We start from the raw sequence: 17789 nt of genomic DNA, 5'->3' as shown, positions 1-17789 counted from the left end.
TTATTAGTAGTTAGTGATGAGCTAAGGTTGTATAATAGGTTTTTTGGGGTTTTTTTTGTCTTTTTTGCCATTTCTTGGGCCGCTCCCGTGGCATATGGAGGTTCCCAGGCTAGGGGTCAAATTGGAGCTGTAGCTGCCAGCCTATGCCAGAGCCACAGCAATGTGGGATCCGAGCCGCATCTGCCACCTACACCATAGCTCACGGCAACGCCAGATCTCTAACCCACTGAGCAAGGCCAGGGATCGAACCCACAACCTCATGGTTCCTAGTCGGATTCGTTAACCACTGAGCCACGATGGGAACTCGTATAATAGGGTTTTACTTAATTCTCAGCTCCATTATTTCTCTACTTGCTCTGATTCCTAGAGAGCTGTTTAAGTTTGACAGAGGGCCGAGAGGCCTAGGACTGCCCACGTGGCCCCAGTGACAGTGACCATTTAGCCATTAGCCTGCTCTCTAGGCTGAGAGGAGCCGAGGGTGGGCTCACCTTTATGCCATCCTTGGCCCCTTCCTGCAGGTAGGGGATAATGGAGTTGTTCCACAGGTCGATGAACCAGGTCCGGAAGTCCTCGATGCCGATGGGGCAGGACAGAAAGAAGCAGGGCCCTGGGGAAAAGGATGGGGCTGTGAGGATGGCTGAGGGCCTGGCTCTCCCACCACCACCCCTCTGACACCTTAAACCAGGTTGAGGGCTCTGACAACCACTCGGTTAAGAGAGGCACAGAGTCGGGCTCAAGTGACAGTGCTGTCAGGACTGGTGGCAGCTGACCGCCCGGCTGGCAGCCTCAGAAATGATGCTTCTTGGAGTTCCCATCATGGCTCAGCGGTTCAAGAACCCGAATAGCATCGATGAGGACGCGGGTTCGATCCCTGGCCTTGCTCACTGAGTTAAGGATCTGGCGTTGCCGTGAGGTGTAGATCGCAGATACGGCTCGGATCCCATGTTGCTGTGGCTGTGGTGCAGGCTGGTGGCTACAGCTCTGATTGGACCCCTAGCCTGGGAACCTCCATATGCTGTGCATGTGGCCCTAGAAAAACAGAAAGACCAAAAAAAAAAAAGAAGAAGAAAAAGAAGGAAATGATGGGAGTTCCCGTCGTGGCACAGTGGTTAACGAATCTGACTAGGAACCATGAGGTTGCGGGTTCAATCCCTGGCCTTGCTCAGTGGGTTAAGGATCCGGCATTGCTGTGAGCTGTGATGTAGGTTGCAGACGCGGCTCGGATCTTGTATTGTTGTGGCTCTGGCGTAGGCCAGTGGCTATAGCTCCGATTCGACCCCTAGCCTGGGAACCTCCAAATGCCGCGGGAGCTGACCTAGAAATGGCAGAAAGACAAAAAAAAAAAAAAAGAAAGAAAGAAAGAAAGAAAGAAATGATGTTTCCCCAGGTGGATGGCAGGGGCGGGGAGGGTGGGGGGTGGGGGGCGGGCATGGAGCAAGGGGAAGCTTTATTTTGCCTCCTAAATGCTTTCCCTGCTTCCCGGATATCGTGGGGGACGTGAGTGCCAGGGGTCAGCGCTCTGATGGCTGAGTTGCAGGGATGCTTGCTAAGCAACTTGGTCCCAAGTCTGAAGCCACAGGGCCTGTGACTCCGTAGCTCTCGGAAGACACGAGAAGGAAAGGGGGCAGCCTCTAGGTGTGACGCGGCAGGGGACGGTGCGGTACCAATGAGGAAGTCCGAGGTGCTGTGCTTCTCTAGGAAGGTGTGCAGGTGGTACCACAGCTTGGGCACCCAGTCCAGCACCCGCAGCAGCTCCTCCCTGTTGGCGTTGATGTCGCTGTCTGACTCCACCAGCTTCCTCCGCAGGTAGCGAACCAGGAAGCCGTTGGCGGGTTCCACGTTGTTGGAGAAAGTCAGCATCCTGCGGCCAGGGGTCGGGGAGGGGCGGTCGGCTCACCCCTGCCGGCCCATCCTTCCTCCGCCTGCCTGCCCGCCTGCCTCCCAGGGTCTTCTCAAGTCAGGGCCGGGGCCCCGGTGACTCTCCTCGGATAAACATCCAACCCGGCTTACCTGCTCGGGGTGTGCGGGCAGAGAACCCGAACCCCGGCCACCTGCTGCACATCTTAGCTTTAAAGGCTTTTCCTCCTCTCCAGGGTCCCCCCATCCCTGACACGGCAGCGACACCTACTCTGTCCCCGCCCACAGGGCTCTGGCTACTTGGCTTTCCTTCTGCTGCCCTCTGTCCAGGTCCTAGGGTAACCGGCTTTAGGAACTTGGGTAGGGTTGGAAGGCTCATCCAGGCCACTGGTCTTACCTGAAGCTCAGGTGCAAGCCGTGATTGGGTGTCATTTTTACAGGCTGATTAGTGGTACCTATAATGTAGGGACTGCGGAAAGAGAGAGGGGCAAGATTTCTTAGACTTGTCAGAACATGTCCTTTCTGCCATGTGCCCGAACCCCCTCCCAGGGGGACGCTGGGAGTTTGGCCTGGACCCGGCTCTCTCCTTCTGCCCGAGGTGATGAGTCTGGTCTTGCCTGATGCCAGCTTACCATTTGTGATACTTGCAGGTAAGGGCTCCGTTGACCAGCTCGCTGATGGAGCCTGCTTCGCTGAGGTCATCCAGCAGGATCACCAGGGGGACGTCCCCAATCCCTGTCTCCCGATCTATCTGGTTGGCCAAGTTGGAAAGATAGAGCTGCAGATCCTGAAATGAAGAAGGCGGTGGGTCAGGGCTCGGGAGCAGGGAGCCCTGGACCAGCAGGGAAGACAAAGATCTGGCTCTGGATCCCTGTGGCCTCACGTCCTGCCTGTGGCCCCTGCGCTGATCAGCTGTCCAGAGGCGCTAAGCAACCTTCCTAAGCAGCGGCCCCTAAGTCCCCCAAGAACACATGCTTTTCTCTTTTTTCTTGTCTTTTTGCTTAGGGCTGCCCCGGCGGCATATGGAGGTTCCCAGGCTAGGGGTCTAATGGGAGCTGTAGCCACCGGCCTACACCACAGCCACAGCAATGCCAGATCCGAGCCGAGTCTGCGACCTACACCCCAGCTCACAGCAACACCGGATCCTTAACCCACTGAGCGAGGCCAGGGACCGAATCCACAACCTCATGGATACTAATTGGGTTCGTTAACTGCTGAGCCACAACAGGAACTCCATAGTGACACTCAATTCTGAGCGCAATCCTGGGAAGAAAGGCAGAGGGAAGGAAGCCAAAGAGAAGGGTCTCACGAGGCTGGCAGAGGGCGGAGTGGGGAGCAAGGGGGACGGAGGGGCCGTGGGCACTGTAGGGCCAGGCGCTCCCGAGGCAGGGAGGGAGAAGACGGGGGTGGGGGGAGTGCCAGTGGGGACAGGGAGCGGCCACCTTGCAGGACTGCTGGTGCATGTTGAAGGTGCTCACGATGCCCTCGGTGACTTCACGGCCCGAGCGCTCCACCAGGTACTCGGCCAGGCGGTTGGTCAGGTAGGTCTTGCCGGTGCCGCTGGGGCCGGACAGGACGAGGCGCCGGTGCTTGAGCAGGAGGCCTATGTAGTGCTGCATCATGGGCTTGGGGATGAGCGTCTCGAACACCAGGCTGTCCACGCACTTCTCCTTCAGACCTGGACCCCAGACCCCCACGGCGTCAGCCTCGGCCGGCCTGGGGCTTTCCTCCCTTATGGGGTAGGGGGGGCATGCAAAGCTGCTGGCCTGGCTCTGGAAGGCAGGGCAGGCTGGGCAGGGGAAGGCCGGGTTGGCCAGAACCGTCCTGGGAGCCACCATGGCCCTGGGACCCATCAGGTGGGCTCATGCATCTTGGGGTAACATTCCCACTGGTGCCCTTTGATCAGTTCTTGCTGATTGAAAGCATGATGGACCACCGGACGCCCCTCCCCCACACCCATCTGTCATCACTGCACCCGGAGACCAGGCCCGACCTTTGAGGGAGACCACGATGTTGTTGACCCCTCGGCGGCAGGGGGGCAGTTCCGGGGGCTCGGCATCCAGCAGGCGTTTCGCGTGGCTGATGCTGTAGCCGTGGATGGACTCGGTGCTCAGACCCAGCGTTGCCGCTGGGTCCATCTTGGAAATGTAGTCCTGATGGGGGAGAAGGAAGAGAAAAAAGATGCACACAGACATAGAAGCTGCGAGGGAAGTGCTGTTGGGGGATCAGGGTCCGGGGCAAGGGGAGGAGCCGCCCGTCCTCCTGCCCAAAGCATCGCAGGTGGCGGTGCTGTCGGAGGACCAGTGGTCTCAGGGAGCTCCCGTGTCCCTCACCTTGAACACCTGGAGGACAGCTTCGTCCAGCAGCTTCCAGTCCACTTTCCCACTGACCTTGCTGCAGCCCAGGAAGAACTCCTGCTGCTTCAAGTCCTGCGAGGCCAAGGAGAAGCCCGTGAGCCTTGGCAAGGGCGGCAGGTAGGGGGAGCTGAGAAGGCCGTGGGGGTGAGTCCTCTGGGCTCGGGTGACAATGACCTTGCCACAGTCCCCAGAAGTTCCTTACCCCTTTGATGATGTGCTGGGGGGCCATCCTCACCACCACCCGGAGGGTCACTTCCTCCTTGGGGCCACAGGAGCTGATGCCGTCCATGGGGGACAGGTCTGGAGGCAGGGAAGAGGACTGCCGGTTTTAGGGGGACCCCGGGCTTTCCTACCCCTTCACCACTATCCTTGCCCAGTGAGTCTTCATCTGCCCCCAGAAGGAGAGCCCAATCTGGACAGTGACTGAGGTCTCGGTGTCTTGGCACCGTTACCTCCGAGACGCAAAGAAGCCACCCCAGAGCGAGAGGAGATGGGAGGAGAGCCTGTTCCTTCTCTCCAACACGTACCTGTGTCTGCAAGACTGGGGCTGAAGGGGTGGGAGAGCGCCAGGCCTAAGGAACGGCGAGGGGACGGCAGCGCTGATGATCCCGGGACCTGCCCCGGCGCAGAGCCCGCTGCGGGGCCCGGGGCCACCTTCAGCCGGTCGTTCTCGGCTTTCAGCAGGTCCACCTCCAGCTGTGGCGACAACAGACGGGAAGGGCAGTGGGGGGCGGGGGCGCGGTCGGGAGCCTTGGAGCCCCGTTCTGCCATGGCCCCCATCCTGCCGCAGCCGCCACCGCCGGGCACTGACCTGCATGTTGTGCATGGTCTCCCGCAGCTGGTCCAGCTGGTGTGCGGAGTTGAGGGCTTCCAGGCGGATGTCCGTGAGCTTCATCTCCTTCTCCCACAGCTCCGAGCGCAGCTCCGACACCTCCTTCTTCTCCGGCTCCTCCTCCTCGCTGCCGTGGAACAGCCTGGCATGGGGAGCGGAGTGGGCGGGGGCCCTGGAGGGAAGCGAGAGTCAGGCCAGATGCCAGGGAAGTGCCAGGCGTCAGACGTTGAGCCGCGTTGGGCAGGGCTCCTCCCGCTGCCATCACCAGTCTAAGGTCTCAGGTCCACCTGCTGCTCTCAGCCTGGGGAGGGGACATTGGCTGGCCAGCCGTGGGGGCACTTACTCAGGGCCGTCGGTGCCCGCAGAGGACGAGGTGGAGGACTTGATGGAGGGCGAGGCGGTCTCCGTGGATACGTGCTGCAGCTTGGGGGACGAGGGGGCTGAGGAGTCGGGCGTGGCAATCTCCTCGATGTCGGAGTATGAGGACGCTGACTTGGGCCCCTTCTTTATGCTGAAGGCTTTGTTAAAGGAACTTCGGAGCTAGAAGAAAGCAGATGGGGAGAGCCATCAGGGCTCTGCTCTGGAGCCGGGAGACCGGTAGGGGCTTCTGAGCCCAGTGCAGAGGTGGGGGTTTGCTGGCTGTGCGCCTCGCTCTGCGGCATCACTGGCTTCATGGAATATGGGCCAAGGACTTGCCTAGGGATTCGGGCTGAGAGCTTGGACTGGGTGCTGTCGCTAAGGGAACATCTCGGGTCTCCCTCCCCTGTGGGGGGACCGCGCCCAGGGCAGGATGGAGGGGAGCCCCCGGGGCACGTGCTGTACCTCTCAGTGGCCCTATCCCGCCTCCTCCAGCAGACTGGTCACTGCTCAGTCTGGAGCCTAGCTCACTGGCCACTGGACCCACCTCTGAGCAGGGCTCATCGGGTCAGAATCCATCCACCAGAGACTGACAGTGGGATCCCGTGGAATCGACAGAAGGGAGAGGAACCAAGCTTCTTTCAGTGCCTGCTGTACTCAGCACATCACAGGGTGGCTAGATAGCCTGATACTGCTCTCTACTACCTCCACTCAAACCCCCACCACGAGGGCTGCTTCCCAGCGTTTCGTCCAAGCACGTGGGCGGCTGTGATCTGACCGTAATGGGCTTGGTCTCGGGGGCGGAGAGGCTGGGCATTAGGGATGGGAGAGGCAAACCACGTTCTGTCCCACACCCATTGCATGCATCCATTTGGCATGCACACGCACGCAGACACACGGAGATGGAGCGGCGGCCGGACACAGAGAGTAAAGGAGGGGTCAAAGGCTACAGGGACAAAGCCAACCAGGTCTCTGGGACAGGGAGAGAGGAGGGGCGCACTGAGGGTTCTCTGCAGGGGCGTGTCCTGGAGCTGCAGGGCAGGGTGGGGGCTCTACCAGGCAGGACGTGGGGAGGACCAAGCTGGCCAGGATGGGATGTGAGGGACAGCGTGCGTGCAATGCAGGGGGCACGGCTCAGACTGCCAGGGAGCTCAGTTCTCTGCAGAGATGGAGACCTGGGGCTAGAACTCAGCCTGCCTGCCTTTGAACCCGGTGAAGCCCCTGCCTCCCAGGAAGTGTGTGTGTATGTGTGCGTGCATGTGCGTGTGTGTGTGTGACCCCCATCTGCCGGGAGCACCCGCCCTCGAGGATCACCTAGACTCTAGGTGAGAACTGTGCTATGTGTGGCTCTGTGGTCCCAAAGCAGAACTGCTGGAACAGGTGGACTGTGCCGTGTCACCTGCTGAGGGCTTATGTGGCCAAGTGAGCTCCAGACACAGTGGATCGAGCAAAACCGGCCTCCATCCTGAGGGACAGCTCAGGACATCTCCTGGGTGGACGTGCGGGGAGGAAAGGTAGGGCCCCTCCAATCAGAGCATCTCTGTGGGCTGGTGGGGAACTCACTTCGGGACATGCTAAGAATCAGGTCTCGCAGTCATCCTGCGTCCAGACCTTCCCTCTCTTCGGGGTCCCAGAGCTCAAATCCTCCCTGCCTGCGGCCCCCTTCTGACCAGAGTCTGCAGAATGCAGCCCACAGGCCTCTGTGGCCGACACAGCCCCACCCCCGCTTAGCCTCCGCCCTCTGTGCACTTCTTCTGGAACGAGCCTCCAAGACTGAACTGAGCATCTGGTACCACTGAACTGTCGCCGGTTTTACACATACAAGACTTCTTGTTTCCCGGCAAGGCTGCAGCTCCTTGAGCGCCCAGATCTGTTTCCTGTCCTCACACACCCAGCACGACGTTGGGACAGGGGCTCAGTGGACCTCACACGTCATGGAAATTCTGGTTCCCTTTCTATCTCAGTCCCCGAATGCCTTTGGAAACCCCATGACGCTCAGAGGGCTGGAGGTCTTGGGGTGACCTGAGGTCACTCCCCTCCCCTATCTCTGGCTCATCTTACTCCAGAGCTGTATCTTCAGTCCAGGCCCAGGCTGATGTGGCCTCTGGAACTTGTGGTCAAGATAACGGTCATCCCCAGTCTGCCACGTGTGGCTTCTAGGCTCTGACAGAACGAGACGGACTTGCTCTCGGGACGGGGGCTCGGTGTGAGCCCTCTTCTAACAGGCAGACTTGGGGACGGGGCCAGGGGGAGACAGAGCCCCCCACCGGCCCCAGCCAGACCACTCCTCTGGCCTCGTGGGATCGGCCGTGGATGGACATGCAGGGGCGTGGGTTAGGGGCTCGGCATGGTGGTCACAGTTAGTTTCCTGGGTGGCGTTCTGTTTTTAGGGGCAGGGAGCTGCTCCTGAGATGGGGGAGGTATGGCAACGGGAAAGAGAAACAGGGAGAGGAGTGTCTTACCTCGTAGACCTGGAAAAAAATAGGGATTTGAGGTCAGCGTTTGGAAGGGGGAAAAAAAAAAAAAAAAGAAGAAGAAGCAACACTTAATCACTCATTTCACACGGCTGGCCCGTCTGTACTACGCAATGGTCTGCGGGCGGGCTCGTCGCGCAGGGGACCAGGGGCACGAGTGCCCCGTGGGCACCCCCTCCTGAACGCGGGCAGCAGGAGGGGCGGGCAGAAAGGTCAGCCAAAGCCAGTTTAGGGTTTTCTGGGAAAACACACAAACGGAACAACTACCTCTGGACCAAAGGTAATAAAGAGGTTCCTTGTGAAGTAATCTGGAAGGTTCCACAAACACCTCTGCAAAGGGCTGAAGCCATGACCTCCGGGGGCGTCTAGAGTGAGTGGCTTTGTTCCTACAACCTTCTGCCCAGACACTGGAAGCCACGGGGGCAGCCATGCAGGACCCAAAGGGGATGCTGGTGGGGGGGTGGGAGGACCACGCAGACCCCACTCGGGGCAGACGGGGGCGGTAACAGACGGGACTCTCTCGCCGTGAGTTCTGGAAGCCCGCTCCCTATGCTGAGGTGGCGCGTTCCACCGACGGTCCACACAGCTCCCCCCACAGCTTTACCTACCCAGCTCTTTTTCTTCTTCTTCTTCGCGTCAGCATCCTTGCCGCTGCCGATGCTGGAGTGGCTGGTGATGCTGTTGAGGCTGGAGATGCTGTCCGAGGAGTTCTGCCTCTTGATCCGCAGTTCTGGGGGCCAAGCACAGTGGGACAAACACAGGCACAGTGGGTGCCAAGGGGACACAGGCTTAAGGCAAGTCTTGACGCAGAAGGAAGAGGAGGGAGCCCCCACCTCATCCACATTCTTAACCTTCTGGATCGTCCTCTCAACAAACATTTATGGAGCGCCATCATATTTCAACAGAAGAAAATGCTAAGGGTGGAGTTCCCGTCATGGCTCAGTGGTTAACGAATCTGACTAGGAACCATGAGGTTGCGTGTTCGATCCCTGGCCTCGCTCAGTGGGTTAAGGATCCGGTGCTGCCGTGAGCTGTGGTGTAGGTTGCAGACACGGTCCGGATCCCGCGTTGTTGTGTCTCTGGTGTAGGCCAGTGGCTACAGCTCCGATTCGACCCCTAGCCCGGGAACCTCCATGTGCCGCGAGAGCGGCCCTAGGAAGGCAAAAAGACAAAAAAGACAAAAAAGAAAATGCTAAGGATGAAAAACAGGCAAGAAAGGATTCTTGTTCTCAAGAAGCTCCTAGTCTCGTAGGAGAAAGAGCAGCACACAAGGCAGCGAACCTAGCTTGAGCAGGTGTGACAAGAGCCAGCTCAGATGGAGCGTCCACTGTCCTATGGAGACAGGGACCTGCTGTCCTCAGGGCTTTTTCTGGTGACACTAGGTGGCCCGGGGACCTGAGGCCCAGCACCTTGCCTTCAACCCCCACCAAGTAGGTCTGTAATGGTCCCAATGATGTCCCCCTTTTCTGCTACAAGGAAGGAAAGGGTTAATAAAGGAGAGACATTTGAGTGTTGTAAGAACGGAAGCTCTTCAGGTGGAAACACTGGATAATGACTGTAGGGCTGAAAAAAGGCCCTGCAAAGGTTTGTGGGGAGCCAGTTCTGCTTGAGGGCCCTCAGGTGACAAGGGTAGTGGGGCTGGGGGGCCAGAGTGAGGCGGGGAACCCCTCAGGAGGCCAGGCGGGGCCACAGGTGACAGGCAGCAGAGTCGAAGCAAGGCCCATGGGCTGTGCCTCAGCAACCTCTAGTTCACATTTTCCTCTAGAACATGAATTGCTTTTGTGATCAAATTAATTTAATTTGAAATTAATTAAAACAAAGGGCAGCAAAAATAAGTGTGTGTATCTATCATCAGTTACTTGGAGGGTTTAGTTAGCTCTGAGCTTATCAATTAACTTTTTAAAATATGCTATATAATACTGTTAAAAGTATAGGACATGGTGAGTTTTTTCCTTTTCTTTTTTTTTTGTCTTTTGTTGTTGTTGTTATTGTTGTTGTTGTTGCTATTTCTTGGGCCGCTCCCGCGGCATATGGAGGTTCCCAGGCTAGGGGTTGAATCGGAGCCGTAGCCACCGGCCTACACCAGAGCCACAGCAACGCGGGATCCGAGCCGCGTCTGCAACCTACACCACAGCTCACGGCAACGCCGGATCGTCAACCCACTGAGCAAGGGCAGGGACCGAACACGCAACCTCATGGTTCCTAGCCGGATTCGTTAACCGCTGCGCCACGACGGGAACTACTTTTTTCTCTTTTTAAGGCCGCACTCGCGGCATATGGAGGTTCCCAGGCTTGGGGTCGAATCGGAGCTATAGCTGCCGGCCTACACCACAGCCACAGCAACACGAGATCTGAGCCGTGTCTGTGACCTACACCACAGCTCACGGCAGCACCGGATCCTTAACCCACTGAGCGAGGCCAGGGATTGAACCCACAACCTCATGGTTCCTAGTCGGATTGTTTCTGCTGCGCCACGACGGGAACTCCTCTGTTTCTTTTTAAGGCAGCACTGGCAGCATATGGAAGTTCCCAGGTTAGTGGTCAAATCAGAGCTGCAGCTGCCAGCCTACACCACAGCCAGAGCAACTCGGGATCTGAGCTACATCTTCAACCTACACCATGGCAATGCTGCTGGGTCCCCGACCCACTCAGCAAGGCCAGGGATTGAACCTGCATCCTCATGGCTGCTAGTCGGGTTTGTTACTGCTCAGCCATCACAGGAACTCCGGGATACGTTTTTAGAATCAAGCAGTCTTCGAAAAGTTAGGAAATCTCTTGTGTGTTTAAAATTTTGTGCCATGTACACTTATTAAGTATTTGCAAACAAAATAAAATTAGGTGTCGTTGCTTTCAGCATTTGTCTTTGAAGGCTTCTAGAAGTCCTCCTGACCAAGTTGAGCCTGGGTCAACCATAAGGAGGAAAATCTGAAATACTGTAGCAAAAGTCAGGATTCGCTTATCCATGCAGCACACAGGAATGTGAAGAGTCAGGTGTATTTAGGGAAACTAGAAATAGCTCAATGTCCCAGACCCGTCACTAAGGAGCTGTGTTTGAGCAAGTTGCTTGTCTTCTCTGATCTTATTCTCAACTATAAAATATATCTTATGGAGCTGTTATTCAGAATAAACAAATTAACATCAGTAAAATGCTCAGACTTGTGCCTGGCATACTGCAGGTGCTCAATAAAGGCTGACTGTGTCTCCTGGAGCACAGCAGGCAGAGGTGATGGGAGATGTGGCCAGAGAGAAAGTCTGTCCTAGATCAGGTGCAGGGTGGTGGGTCTAGCTGTAGTCTCTTTCCCTCCCACTTGCATTTCTGAAATGTTTCAAACACACAGGAACACTTAAAGCACAGCACAACCCAGGACCCCCACTTGGCCTCCACCTAATATAACAACTGTTGATATTTTGTTGTATTTTCACTCTTCTCCACTTGGGCACAAACAGATATGCAAACACACACACACAAACGCACAGAGAACATTTCCTTTTTTTTTTTTTTCTTTTTGCCTTTTCTAGGGCCACTTCCACAGCATATGGAGGTTCCCAGGCTAGGGGTCGAATCGGAGCGGTAGCCACTGTCCTACGCCAGAGCCACAGCAACGCGGGATCCAAGCCGAGTCTGCAACCTACACCACAGCTCACGGCAACGCCAGATCCTTGACCCACTGAGCAAGGCCAGGGATCGAACCCGCAACCTCATGGTTCCTAGTCGGATTCGTTAACCACTGCGCCACGATGGGAACTCCAGAGAACATTTTCTTAATTTGAAAACAAGTTGCAACAGCATGACACTTTACCACCAGACACTTCAGGATGTGCCTCTGAAGACGAAGGACTCAGTCGCAGCATCACTGTTACACCGGAGAAGATTGATAGTACCTCTTTCAACTTAATACCTAGTCCATGTTCAAGCTGGACTGATTTAATACAACAAACTTCCAGTTGGGTGGCTACCTTACAGAAGTCAAATAAGTATTAAAATTATATTTTGGAGTTCCCGTCGTGGTGCAGTGGTTAACCAATCCGACTAAGAACCATGCGGTTGCGGGTTCGATCCCTGCCCTTGCTCAGTGGGTTAATGATCCAGCGTTGCCGTGAGCTGTGGTGTAGGTTGCAGACGCGGCTCGGATCCTGCGTTGCTGTGGCTCTGGTGTAGGCCAGCAGCTACAGCTCCGATTAGACCCCTAGCCTGGGAACATCCATATACCGCTGGAGCGGCCCAAGAAATGGCAAAAAGACCAAAAAAAAAAAAAAGAAAAAAAAGTTTAAAAAAAATAAATAAATAAAAGAAAATTATATTTTGAGGAGTTCCCATTGTGGTGCAGCAGAAATGAATCCGACTAGGAACCATGAGGTTGCGGGTTGGATCTCCGGCCTTGCTCACTGGGTTAAGGATCTGGCGTTGCTGTGAGCTGTGGTGTAGGTCGAAGACGCGGCTTGGATCTGGCATGGCTGTGGCTGTGGTGTAGGCCGGCAATTGCAGCTCTGATTCGATTCCTAGCCTGGGAACCTCCATATGCCCTAAAAAGCAAAACAAAACAAAACAAAAAACCCCAAAAAACAAAACAAAACAAAAAAACCGAGAGAAAGCGCTAGTTTTAGACTACTTTTTAGGGCAGCTTCTGCTCCCACACACTCACAGCCCCCACCACCCACATCCCCACCTGACGTGCGTTGGCAACAATGGATGGACCTGTGCTGACATACGCCCACCGCCCAGTGCCCCTAGGCTTCACTCCTGCCGGTGGGCTCTGAGCACCTGGGCAAAGGTGTGAGGGCCATACCCTACAGAATCCTGTCCTGCCCTAAGCGTCCCACGTCCCGCCTGCTCGTCCCTCCCCTCCCCCGACTACTGCAATCCTTTCTTCGTCCCCAGAGTCCTGTCTTTTCGGGAATGTCGCACAGTGGGAACCGCACAATAGGCACCACCTTTTCTGATGGTCTGGCTCCTTGCACTCAGCAATGGACATTTACCCATGTATCTCTTCCCAGCTTGAGGACTCGTTTCCTCATGCCCTGTGACATGTCGTTGTCTGGCTATGACAGTTCATCCATCCATTCACCTACTGAAGGACATCCGGGCTTCTTCTGAGCTTTGACGACTGTGAACAAAGCTGCTCTAAACATCCATGTCCAGGAGTTCCCGTCGTGGTTCAGTGGTTAACGCATCCGACTAGGAACCATGAGGTTGCGGGTTCGAGCCCTGGCCTCGCTCAGCGGGTTAAGGATCCCACGTTGCCGTGAGCTGTGGTGTAGGTCGCAGACGCAGCTCGTGGCAAAGGCCGGCAGCTACAGCTCTGATTAGACCCCTTACCTGGGAACCTCCATAGGCCACGGGAGCGGCCCTAGAAAAGGCAAAAAGCCAAAAAAAAAAAAAAATCCATGTCTAGGTTTTTACGGGGATGTGACATTTCCGCTTCTTTGGGCAAACACCAGGGAGCGTGACTGCTGGGTCGTCTGCAGGGTACCTTGAGTTTGTAAGAGTCAAGTGCCATTTTAACAACCGTCTTGGACGGCTCTTGGGCTTTGGCTTCGGTGGGGGTGAGTTCTGGCCGCTCCTCCTTGACCATGAAAGGACCCTCGCCTCCTAGAAACCTGATGTGGGACTGGCGCCCTGGGCACCGAGCAAAGCCTGCAATAACACCCCTTCCCCTGGCCCTGTGGCCAGAGGGCCTACCTTTGGGTGTGGCTTCTGAGGCATTGAGAGCTCCCTGAATGACGGCCTGGGCCTCTGAGTTCTTCTTCTTCAGAAAGTCTATGGTTTCTCGTAGGTCCAGCAGCTCAGTGTCCTGAGAGAGAAACCAAGGTGCCTTGCTGTCTGGGACTGGGAGCATCCCCTCCGAGCCCAGCAAGGGCTGGGCCCTGGGGGCCCCCGGGTATGATGGAGAAGGGTGGGGAAGCGGCCAGCTGGGCAGATGGAGGACTCAGGGCGACAGAAGGGGAGGGAGCCTGGCCTGTCCCCCCCTCTGCCCTGGCTCTCACCTTCTCCTCGGCCGTCTCTGCCAGGTGCCGTAGGCGTGACGTCATGTTCACCAGGCTCTGCTCAAAAGCTGCCACTAGGTTGGCCTGAAACAAAGGCCCATGGAGGTTCCCCAGCTGCCCCAGTCTGGGGAAGGACAGAGCTGGCATCCTGGGTCTCAGAGCTGACCAAGGACAGCCAGCCTCTTAGTGGCTTCAGAACACGGATTTCCCTTTCTGGCCCGAAGGGAATTCCTGGGGCTCAGCTTCTCCAACAGTGAGGTGGCCTAGACTGCATCAGGGCAGGGCAGGTCTTTAGAGGCTCTGGAGACCTGGCCCCATCGCTGGCAGGGGTGGGATGGCCCCTCTGCTCTGAGGGAGGGCCATCCCCCCTGGGGCTGTGGCTGTTACCTGCGGGCTGGCCTCAGGGCTCCATCACCCCACCCCCATGGAAAGGGTGTGGCATATCGCCCCCCCCCTTGCACCAAGGGACCTCCGTTCTCAATTGTATTGTGTTTTGAAGCTCCTTCCCTGACCATTTCCCGGGGCTCCTTTTGGGGGGCTGGAGCAGCTGTGGGTGTAGGGGGAAGGCTTCAGAGCAATTCTGCAGTCTGGACACTAGGTGGCGGGCCTGCCTCGAGAGCTGCCCCAGGGACCTGGGGGAGGTAGGGGAAGGTGGGCTGGAGCTCCAGCTCTATCAGGAGTAAGATGCGCAGGGAAGGTGTGGGGTGAGGCTTGGGACCAGAGAGGCAGATGCGTGCTCAGAAGGAGGAACAGCTGTCAGTGAGGGCACCAAGCAGACGGTGACCCAGCAAGTGAGGGACACTGTGACCCCACTGCTTCCCGTCCCCAGAGGTTTTGCCTCCCTGTGGCCAACTCCAGTTTCCAACCACCGCCCTGGGGACACAGCTTGAGGGAGGCATCTCTGGTCCAGGGAGCCCGTACCTTCTTGGCCTCAGGTCACCCCTTTCTTAAAGGCTTTTCCGTGCTGGCCTCCTGCCATGTGGGCTCCCTCTCCTCTGGGGGTGCTGCCACCACCACCCCCAGCCCCAGAGGGGCCTGGATGACCTCAGGGCTTGGCCGAGGTGCTGGAAGAGGCTGGCATCTGGGGTGGGGGTTGGAAGGTGCCCCAGGGCGGACAGCTGGGGAGTCCGGGGAACAGGGCACAAGGTCTGCAGTCAGGGATCCTGAGAACAAGTGGGGGTCCTTGCACTGCAGCCCTGGCTTGGAGGCAAAGCCTGCCTCCAAAATCCAGGCCAGCGGGTCTGCGGGTTCAGCCTGTTCTCTTCCTGTCCTAAGAGAGTCACCCTCGAACCCATCCTCTGGGCTCCCGCCCAGCCTCACCAGCAGGAGGCCGAGTGCAAATGAGTCAATTTCCCAGCCTTGGGGGTGGGGCACAGGGAGAGAAAAGATGCGTCTTGACTCTATTACAATTCTTACAGGTCCCCAATCGTAGTTTTAAGGACTTGGGGTGAACTTCATACAAGCTGATAAGTGTACAAATGAGAGTTTGGGGGAAAGAGAAGAACCACTGTGGTGAGGAAACTGCTGCTGAAATACAGCAGAAACGCTACCTGAGTCCGGGCTGGGGACCAGGCCTGACAGCTGGGCCCCCCAGAGAGGAAGGGGAGAGAAGAAAGCCAGAAAGGCCTGCGGAAGCTGCAGACATGGTTACTTTGTGCAAACACTTGGACAGCCAGCGCCAGCAGATCCGGCTCAGCTGTTGTTTACAGCTTTGGGGGAAAAGGGCTCCTATGTTCTGTTTGCCGCCTCGTCGGGGAGGCAGCTTCATGTCTCCCCATCCCATGGGGCGGAGAGGCCAAGGCCACCAAGAAGAAACTCCTTCTCAGTGAAGGCAGCCACAAAGCATGCTGGCCTCCACTTGAAGTGAGGGCCAAGGGGCCGGGGAGGTGGGGCTGGGCCCCTATGCCCCATCACAGGGGCCAGACGGGGCTCCAACACCCAGCTCTGTGCCTGTGCCTGTCCGGACACGTGGGTGTGACAAAGGCACGAATGTACCCCTGGGCAGAGGCAGAGGGTTCTGGGGATGGATAATACTAACCCATAACTAATTCTGTCACCTCCACCCAGAACCACTGAGAACCCAGACGCTCAAAGGCCAGTGGACGTGACTTCACCCACACCTGTGAATTAGGGTGGGGGTAAAAATGGTGCTTCCTAAACATCGGGGCTCCGGGGAGGACGCGCCAATCCCCAAATCCTCTGTTCCCCTGGGATCAAAGCCCACAGGACGCCGAAGCAGCCGGTTCTCCTCTGGCTGAACGTCCCTAATTTGGGGCCCAACCAGCTGCCCTGCTTTTGGGCACTCACGTTGGCCGAAAGCTGGGACGTCAAGGTGGCCACTTTTTCCTGGGACGATTCCAGTTCCCTCCGCAGCTTCCGGATTTGCTGTGAAAGGAAGGGGATACGAACTGACGGTGGCGGAAGAAGTGTAAGCTCTGGAAGGCGACGGGGGCGGTGATGGCGACAAGCAGAGACAACAGCTGGCTCCCTACCTCGGACTGCATCCTCTCCTCAGCCTGAAGCAGGGAGCACAGAGGGGGAGAGAGGCGGTTACCGTGGAGAAGGCAGCGCACAGAGCTCAAGGGAGGGGGCCTGGGGCACGCCAAGCGGCTGAGACCTGCATCCGGGCCCTGGATCCTCCTCATAGGTGGGCTCGGACCCCAGACCGCGGTTTAACAAAGCCCTCCCTGGAGCTTGTCGCTGCCAAGAAGGCTGGCAGATGAAACCGGCTGATCTGAAGCGCGTCCTTATGGCCATCAACTCGAAGGCGTAGATGTTAGGGCCAGAACGGACCTCAGGATCAACCATCCCTCACGGCCCAGGCCACCAGGAGCACTGGGAGGGTTCCCCACACTGCTGGGCTCTGGAGTCCTGGAGACACCCCCCCTCCCATGTCCCCTGGCTGGGGACGCTGCCCTCTGGCTGGCACCGAACAGCCCTACAAGGACCGTTCTCTGCTTTCGAAGGAGGGGCTCAGAAGGCACCAGACTTGCTCAGGAAGTGGTGGGGAGGCCAGAAAGGCCGCTGAGGTCCAGAAGGGCCCACCACGTGCTCTAAGCTCCAGGAGCCCCCACCCCCAAGGAGGGTCCCGGGTGCAGTGTGGGGACAGAGGGGCTTGCTTACTGAGGAATAGGTAGAGGAGGCGCTGGAGGCCAAGGACAGCACTGAGCCGTGAACTGCAAGAGAAGCAGAACACGAAGGGTTAACAGAGGGCTAGGGGTCCAGGAAGAGCCCTAAGGCCGGGACTGGGGTTCTGATTCTGCAGAGAGCGAGCACGAACAGGGGGGCCCGGCTGCGCATGTGCACGAGCGTGCGGTCCAGCAGAGCCAGCCTCCAGCCTCCTCCAGTCCGCTTTCTCTGCTCTCCCTTGCTCGGGGGGGGGGGGGGGGGGGGGCACAAGGGTTAAGGGGGAGGGGAAGGACATGCTCCTGGTCAGGCGTCACTTCCTCCCCCCTCAGGAAAGCACTTCTGTTGCGGAAGAGGCAGCTTTTCCTCAGAGCTGCTCAGAACAGAGCCTTGGTCCTGCCTCCTCTTTGCAGTGGGGACCACACAGACGAAAAAGCTCCCAAATGCAAAATACGCCTTCTGATTCTCCAGGCATCAGAACAGCAGCCCCACAGAGAGGACCAGAGCCCGTGTGCCAGGCAAACCCTCATCAGCGATGAGCGTCCCGCAGTCACGCACGTCTAACCCGCAGAAAGCCGGGCTCAGCTCTGGCACCAACACCCAGCAGGCCAACCTCAAGCCGGTCTTCAGAACGTTGTTTTTTTTCTTGGCTGTGTGCCTGGCATGCAGAAGTTCCCAGGCCAGGGATGGAACCTGAGCCACAGCAGTGACAACGCCAGATCCTCAACCACTAGGCCACCAGGGGAGGCCATAAACATTTTTTTTTTTCTTTTTAAGGCCGCACCTGCGGCACATGGAATT

The 17789-nt window shown here is 57.4% G+C and overlaps 1 protein-coding gene across 5 annotated transcripts in view; it reads right to left on the bottom strand.

Moving 5' to 3' along the window:
- NAV1 (neuron navigator 1) overlaps nt 1-17789 on the bottom strand; it is a 217303-nt gene that overhangs the window by 3891 nt on the left and 195623 nt on the right. For 2 of the 5 annotated variants that reach the window (XM_047755313.1, XM_047755317.1), the window contains 18 exons: nt 16986-17038; nt 16355-16378; nt 16170-16247; nt 13863-13946; nt 13558-13669; nt 8486-8607; nt 7866-7874; nt 5390-5586; nt 5026-5218; nt 4742-4910; nt 4417-4514; nt 4191-4286; nt 3851-4010; nt 3300-3535; nt 2490-2644; nt 2255-2326; nt 1665-1861; nt 489-607 (listed from right to left, as the gene is read on the bottom strand). In XM_047755313.1, coding sequence (XP_047611269.1) covers nt 489-607; nt 1665-1861; nt 2255-2326; nt 2490-2644; nt 3300-3535; nt 3851-4010; nt 4191-4286; nt 4417-4514; nt 4742-4910; nt 5026-5218; nt 5390-5586; nt 7866-7874; nt 8486-8607; nt 13558-13669; nt 13863-13946; nt 16170-16247; nt 16355-16378; nt 16986-17038 — 2174 coding nt within the window. The remainder of the gene's footprint in view (nt 1-488; nt 608-1664; nt 1862-2254; nt 2327-2489; nt 2645-3299; nt 3536-3850; nt 4011-4190; nt 4287-4416; nt 4515-4741; nt 4911-5025; nt 5219-5389; nt 5587-7865; nt 7875-8485; nt 8608-13557; nt 13670-13862; nt 13947-16169; nt 16248-16354; nt 16379-16985; nt 17039-17789) is intronic. The other 3 variants (XM_047755315.1, XM_047755314.1, XM_047755316.1) reach the window with 3 other exon arrangements.

This window comes from Phacochoerus africanus, chromosome 12 (assembly GCF_016906955.1).
Source record: "Phacochoerus africanus isolate WHEZ1 chromosome 12, ROS_Pafr_v1, whole genome shotgun sequence".
NCBI lineage: Eukaryota > Metazoa > Chordata > Mammalia > Artiodactyla > Suidae > Phacochoerus > Phacochoerus africanus.
Note: the sequence above shows the minus strand (reverse complement) of the source record. Positions and strands in the feature narration are given on the sequence as shown.